The following is a 7,872-nucleotide window of genomic DNA, read 5'->3' on the forward strand; positions in this document are numbered from 1 at the left end:
CATGACAATCGGGTAAAAACAGCACAAGTTACAGGTTCTACAATATTTCCACAAAAATGTTCTTACCATGGCAACGATGACTCCGCTCACACCAAAAACGATTTGCGTCTTCGCTTTACCGTAACGCACCACTGCACCCATACCCCCCTCCCCCGGTGTGTATTCCATATACTTGCACATCTGAGGCAGACCAGTTGTCTAACAAACCTGTCTTTGTGACTTATTTAACTTTACTTGCCTTCTACGTCCTTGCAGAGATATTCCATTCATACTAGATTACGGGGGATACATGTAGTTGGCGACAACTGCTCGTTTCTAGTTTCTTTGCAATTTGCAATGGTTTAATGATGTTTTATTTGATGAAAGTGGGGTTTTGTAAATTATTGAAATTGCGAAAGTCCGAGCATGAAATCGGCAGGTCCCGGACCTCGGACTTGCTCTATTTTTAGCCCCTGAAACTGTAGAATAGTTTTTCAGTTTCTTCAAATTTATACCCTATACAGACTGCAAAATTTGATCCCACATCAAACTCGTCTGGACCAGGCCTGTGCCTTGCAGGTGCGCGATAGATCGCAGCGTACAGACACAATTTGTTGAACAGCGCTAAGTTAGCACGGGTTGACTGCGCATGCTCAGTTGAGCTTGTTTTGTTTCTCAGCAGACAACTATATACTTTTATGTGACCCAAATAAGGCTATGCGAATGCTTATTGTGAAATTTAACCCGGGCCTGTCACTGGATTGCGTACGCACACATTTCCGCGCGTGCTAACTTAGCATGGGCTGACTTGGCACGCTTCTTCGCGGGGCTAACTTAGTCCGGACTAGCGCGTATTTAGCATGGCATACCATGTACACACTTAGTTTAATACGGGTTCAAATTTGCAGTCTGTACGGGGTATTAATGTGACGATTTCGAACAATAATCCAAACCTTTCTCATATTTTCCCAACTATAACAATACTTACTGATATTGCTTGCGAAACTTGTGTCTAAAGTAGGGCTAAGATGTCTTAGAACACTAGTACATGTATTGTTACTTTTACCAAAATGTGCAACGTTTGATTTTCAGCAGGTTTTCCTTTGTTGACCTGTTGTTTATGCCGTTTGTTTACCGTATTTTTTAATTGGTTATATAATGGTGCCACTTGTGTTACCGTTATCATGTAAATATCTTTTATTTCAGGTAAGCATATATTCAGGCGAGAGGAGGAGTAACTTAAATTGTAGGTGACCCCAGCTATATATACGGGTGAATTGGTGGTAGCCCTGCTAATGTAGGTGCTATATAAAGAAATGCGTAAGGCATAAAGGTAATGGTGATAAGTGGTGCAGTGAGTAAACATTCATGAGGGTTATGTGATCGTCGGTACATTGTGGAATTTGTGCACGTAAACAGTTATGTGATTAACCGGATCATGCATGGGGTTTGTGTTTTTAGACTTAAACTTTGTGTAAAATACATAACATGAGAATGAACGTGTTAATTAATACAAGGTTGTTCATTGGGAAGTACTGTTTCATGGGACGATATAATTAGTGTACGACCTATGTGCATAATTATATTACGTGTGTTTCATGCGTGTGAAATTTGTGATTTTTCAGCATCCATCTCTGACAAAATGGATATTAGTGAAGTTGCTGGAACAGATAAATAATTTGCCACCCAAACATATGAAAGCTATAAAAACAATGGAAGGGGGTATGTTTCACACTTAAACTCATTGTTTATTTCTGAATACGGTTTACCTAAAATTGCACAAAAGATATGAGCATACATTCAATATTTCCATTCAAGGTACCTCAACCATGCACTTTATTGGACAGTACTGGCACCAAACCCTATAATAATGAATATCGACACCCAGAGGTAATATTTACAATAATTTTTTGCTTCTATTTTAAATAAGATACCACCCAATTTGTTTGTCACAGCAAACAGTATAACTGATAGTATTAATACCAGGAGTGTATAATATAGAACTAGAAGAGTATGACTCGCTCGAAACACACAAAATTCAACATTTTCATGCCCTAGTTTACTTATGATTTATCACCTGAAACACAATAATAAAGACATCACAAGCATTGTAGATCCAACTTGCCCTCACACATTACCTTGTATCAATATCTCTTCTGATTATATAGACTATAATTGTAGCTATAGCTTTGAACATCAGACATGGTTTTAGTTAAGTGGCCATCATTTCCGCCCGATGCAAGTAAACAATTGGCAGCTCGCGGTGATAACGCTGTTGACGGGGTAATTCCGTAGGGACTCGCAGCTCGCAAATTAGTAGCAAGAGTACATCGTAAAAACTTCCAAAATGTCGCCAAACGAAAACTTCTTATGAGGGATTATTTTATATAACTATGGCTCATAGGGTCTATGTCCACCAGGGTACTGCCGGAACGTACCCTGGGTACGGTCCGGTATACCGGAACGTACCCTGGTAACTATCTAGCTGATATGGTTCGGGTTCGGGTTAGGGTTAGGGTTAGGGTTAGGGTTAGAGTTAGGGTTAGGGTTAGGGTTAGGATTAGGGTTAGGGTTAGGGAGTAGGCGTAGGCGACTCCCTAGACTCGTTAGTGGAGTAGGCGAGGTACGGTCCGACATATTAGATAGTACTATTTAGTACCAGGGTACGTTCCGGCAGTACCCTGGGGGACATAGACCCTATCAGCATAACTATGTCATATGATATCTGCACTCGCAGCCGTGGCGCGGGTCAGAGCCAGCGGCCATGCAGAGCCCGCTACTAATTTGCGAGTTGCAAATCTCTGCCAAACCCCGTCAACAGCGTTATCACTGTGAGCTGCCAATTGTTTACTTTGATCAGGCGGATACGATGGCCACTCGACTAGGTGAATGACTAAAACCATGTCTGACGTTCGAAGTTATAACTACGTAATAAGAAGGGGTATCGATACAAGGTGAAGTGTGAGGGCAAGTTGGATGTACAACGCTACCTGTGATATTATTATTATGGGGCTTCACGTAATAAATCATAGGTAAGCTAGGGCATGGAAATGTTGAATTTCGTGTGTTTCGAGCGAGTCATACTCTTGTATATTATACACTCCTGATAATACTAGTTGAAATTTTTGGAAAACTACCTAGTTAACTATCAGGGGTTGATGTAAACAGAAATCTGGAGTTAATAACCAGATGAGTGGTTATTATCTGGTGTAATAAGATAATTATTATTATCAGTTACACCAGCATGTAAGAAACGATACAGCTGTTACTTTTAAAACAGAAAAAAATATTTCTAATCAATATTGAACAATGAAATTTTTATGTAGTGTAATTTTAACCTAGAGTCATGTAATCCCTTTGAATTGACTACGTCGCAAATTTTCTATGGTGTATATTATTTTGTAAAATTTAAAATTTTTGTTGCAATTTTTTTACATGAAAAGTAAGTACTAACGGTACTAAATGTATCCTCAAATTCTTACCTGATAAGATTTGATATATTGATCACGACATTAAATGCTTGCTATGGCCTATGTATGAGTCACAAATGTTTGTTTACATCAAACAGAATAGCAAAATAGGAAGTATAATGTAGCAATTTAACCATAAAAAGTGAACAGAATCACTTATATTTTGTGAAAGGTGGTGGCCACCCGGTGAATTTTATCCGGACTAAAAGTGGTTCCGGGCCATCAGTGTCCAGAAAATCGGTGGTGTACCTGTACTAACATAGAGTATATATGTATGTATATCTGTATATATGTTTATGTTAGATATGTATACTTTGAATAGATATGTTCGTGGTTATATATGCTTAGGATGCTAGAGGAACACCTATAAACAATTATGATGTTACAGCATGAAGTGTAATATGTTTCTGTTATTTTAGCCAACACAAGTAATTTTAACACGATATCACACAGTCCTATCCTACACATAACATTAACATAAAACAATGTTTCGTAAATACTTCATCATGTCTCAAGTTGGACTAACGCCCGCATTACTAGATGGAAACTTTGTCGTTATCAAAGCAATTAGTGGAGCGACTGAGAGCCAAATTTAGCTCGACCCCTCCCCACTTTAGAAAAAGGCAAATGAGGTATCGTTTGATTTGTTAGGATGTCTGCTTTATGAAAAACAATGTTTTACAGTCAGATTCTAATTAAAACATGGCCAATTAACCCTTTTTTTGCAAAAACCCATAAAAAATGGGAATTTTGGAATATCAGAATAATTGTTATTTTGGCACCTTAAAAGTCTGAAAACATGTTAATATCACATTAATTCCTTTTTGCTAAGGACACTCTCACATTATTTCGGGTTTTAACCCACTTCAATTGGGTTTTGGGCCCCTTAATACCTGAGCATACCGTTTTACCCCTTTTGCCATTTTCCAATCCTAAGTTTTGATGCAGTACCCTTCCCCCATATTATAACAAAACAAATCTGGTCTCATTTGATTCGTATCTGTATGAATATTGATGTTTGATTTGCATATTTTAATGCTAACATAGCTGATTCCCTATGCAAAAAATTCCCTACTTGCAAAAAAAAACATAAAATCAGGAATTTCCCGATATCTCATTTTGTTGTTACTTTATCACTTACAAGGTCGAAAACAAGTAAATGTCACATTGTTTTCTTCCTGTCAAGGACACTGACACATTAATTAGGGATTAACCCTCTTCAGTTGGCTCCAAATAACTGGGGCTGTTACCCCTTCAATGTTCAATGACGATGGTTCCATGAGGAAAACCAACAAATCAGATCTTGCCAAAAAGCTTGAAGCAAACACGGATGAAATTATTGTCCTACCTCATCAGAATACCACGACATCATCACAGTCTGCTGCATACCTCATTGATGGCATGGCAATGTGTCAGGCCCTAAATGAGAATCATTTCAAGACGTTCAACGAACTTGGAAAGGTGGTTCTGAAACGAACCGTGCGTCTTCTGAAGAACAGTGCCATGGATCCATCCATTGACGTTGTGACATTGGTATTTGACCGGTACGATAGGGAACATTCAATAAAATCAACTGAGCAACACAGGTGAGGAATGATGAATTCCGGACTCAACTACCAGATCCAAGGTAACAGGGATGTTCCGAATTACCAGAACTTCCTCAAGTCCAATGCCAACAAGGCTAGTCTCGCTTCATTCATCTGTCAGTATATCTGCGACAATGGACAAGATATCCTGCCTGCAGAGAAATCGGTAGTACTGGCAGGTGGATTTGAAGATGGAGCAGTCGTCAAAGTTCTGAATGAAGTGGGTGTGTCCAGTCTTGAGGGGTTGTACAGCACACAAGAGGAAGCGGATACTCGCCTCGTATTACACGCAATAACGTTGTTGAGAGACCATCCACGGATAATCATTCGCTGTGACAACACATGTTCTGGTGTTGCTGATATATTACTGGAGCAGGGGAGCGCTGGCCGATAAAGTGGATATGCATGCTGGACACTCAGGGAAGTTTGTCACAAAGGAACGATTCATACCTGTACACCACATCAGTACCAAACTTGGCAAAGCAGCATGCACGTCCTTACTGGCTGCGCATGCTCTGTCGGGATGTGACACGACAAGTGCTCTATACAGACTTGGAAAGCGAACGGCTTATTCAGCTCTCACCAAAATTGCAGAGGCCTTACAGAGTCTGGAATCATTCCAGGATGTCCCTACTTTCTTAGATACTGCAAGGCGATTTGTTCTCCTCATGCATGGTAAAAAAAATCTCAGTTCACTCAATGAGCTTCGTTTCGTACTCGCCACAACCACTGACAAGCCTGCATCAATACTGCCACCGACAGAGGATGCCTTCGCACAACATGTATTGCGTGTCCAATACCAAGTTGCAGTGTGGTGTCAGAGTCACGTCGCAAAACCTGTGAACATGAACCCAGTTGGCCATGGTTGGCATGTAAATGCAAAAGGTGAACTCTGGCCAACATTGTACCAGAATGAATCGGCACCAGCTGAGGTTAGAGACATAACTCATTTGTAATGCACAGACAAAGATTGTCGTGGGCAGAAATGCCAGTGTGTCATTGCTAGACTTGAGTGCATTGACATTTGTACATGTGGTGGATAATGTGAGAATCAGCGGGAGATAAGGGAGGTTGAAAATACAGATGAAGTCTGAGGTCATACGGACATGACGGTGTAAAAGGCAGTATGTTCAAACACTAACAATATTCTCAAGGGGTTATTTGGAGCCAACTAAAGAGGGTTAATCCCTAATTAATGTGTCAGTGTCCTTGACAGGAAGAAAACAATGTGACATTTACTTGTTTTCCAACTGTAAAGTAAGTGAGAAAGTACAACAAAATGAGATATTACAGATTTTATGTGTTTTTTTTTGCAAATAGGGGGTTAATCAGCCATGTTAGCATTAAAATATGCAAATCAAACATCAATATTCATACAGCTGACATCCTTACGAATCAAATGAGATCAGATTTGTTTTGTTATAATATGGGGGAGGGGTACTTCATCAAAACTTAGGATTGGAAAATGGCAAAAAGAGGTAAAACCCCCGATTTTGGGGTATTAAGGGGCCCAAAACCCCATTGAAGTGGGTTAAAACCAAAAGATATTAATTGTTATTAGCAGAAAGGAATTAATGTAATATTAACATGTTTTCAGTCTTTTAAGGTGCCAAAATAACAATTATTCTGATATTCCAAAATTAACATTTTTTATGGGTGTTTGCAAAAAAGGGGTTAATTTGCCATGTTTTAATTAGAATCGGACTGTAAAACATAGTTTTTCATAAAGCAGACATCCTAACAAATCCAACGATACCTCATTTGCCTTGTTCTAAAGTGGAGAGGGGTAACTCCTTAAATAAGGCCCTTTTTGGGCCCCGGTCGCTCCACTAAATGTGTGCTGGAGATGTTTTTTCAGTGTTTTCAAGGCTGCATTACACTGTTCACAAAACCCTAAGAAGTAATTACAGCTCTGTTGAGATATACCCATTAATCGAGGCGATCGGTGAAAGCATGAAACATTACGCACATGCATAACTTACACTTGTCTCACTATGTAGGATATGTGTGGCTCTGCCGTGATTTTAACATCGGACACGGCTCTCACTTAATGATAGCGACTACCGCCAACCAGGACTTCCCTCTCTCTGAGGGACTTCACCCAATTCTGGGCATCGATCTATGGGAGCATGCGTACTACCTGAAGCACCGAGCTGCCTACATCGACGATTGGTGGCATGTTGTTAGCTGGGATGCTGTAGCTCAGCTGGACAAGTGGTGGTCAAAGAGGAACATGCACGACGAACTGTGAACGCGCTCGGCACAATTTGGCTAATTTCCTATCTATGTCTAACCCCATCTGTATACTGCACACTGTCGTTGCGTGATGTTTGCTGAATTGCTAACGGTGTGCACGGCAGCCATATTGCCGTTATTCAGCCAGCTTTCCAACCATCAGTTTCTTGCTATATGCTTTGATTTGCTATAGGCACTGCATTCAGTTCTTGGCAGTGCAAAGCGAGTTTGTGTATTAGTCCATCAGCCAGGGGGGTTGGTCGGTATCAAATCGGGGGGAGAATGCTAATAGTGATTTTTGGGAAGGTCTGAACCCCTAGAGTTAGAAAATATGTGATAGCATTGTGGGGGTGGCAGCTTTATGTGAGTTATCTCCCCTTTTCCAAAATGGCCGCCAAAATGCTTATTTAGCTATATATCATGTTCTAGAGCAGCTAGGACAGTGACTTTGGTGTCCATGACCAGGTATTCTGAGTCGTAGATTTTATTATTGTCTTTACCTAAAACATTGAACACACATTTGATGAAAATAAATCCAAGATGGCCGCCAAAATGCAAGATGGCCACCAAAATTGCTGTAAGCTCGTATAGCAGTTAGGACA

At 40.1% G+C, this 7,872-nt stretch overlaps 1 protein-coding gene across 2 annotated transcripts in view; it reads left to right on the forward strand.

Moving 5' to 3' along the window:
• Window positions 1-7,185, forward strand: part of LOC106816153 (superoxide dismutase [Mn]-like) — a gene marked incomplete at its 3' end in the record, with an annotated part of 57,347 nt that extends 50,162 nt beyond the window's left edge. For both annotated transcript variants that reach the window (XM_014820709.1, XM_014820710.1), the window contains 1 exon segment: window positions 7,036-7,185. In XM_014820709.1, the coding sequence (XP_014676195.1) occupies window positions 7,036-7,185 (150 nt within the window).
• Between the last annotated feature and the right edge of the window lie 687 nt (window positions 7,186-7,872).

This window comes from Priapulus caudatus, unplaced genomic scaffold (assembly GCF_000485595.1).
Source record: "Priapulus caudatus unplaced genomic scaffold, Priapulus_caudatus-5.0.1 Scaffold1300, whole genome shotgun sequence".
NCBI lineage: Eukaryota > Metazoa > Priapulida > Priapulimorpha > Priapulimorphida > Priapulidae > Priapulus > Priapulus caudatus.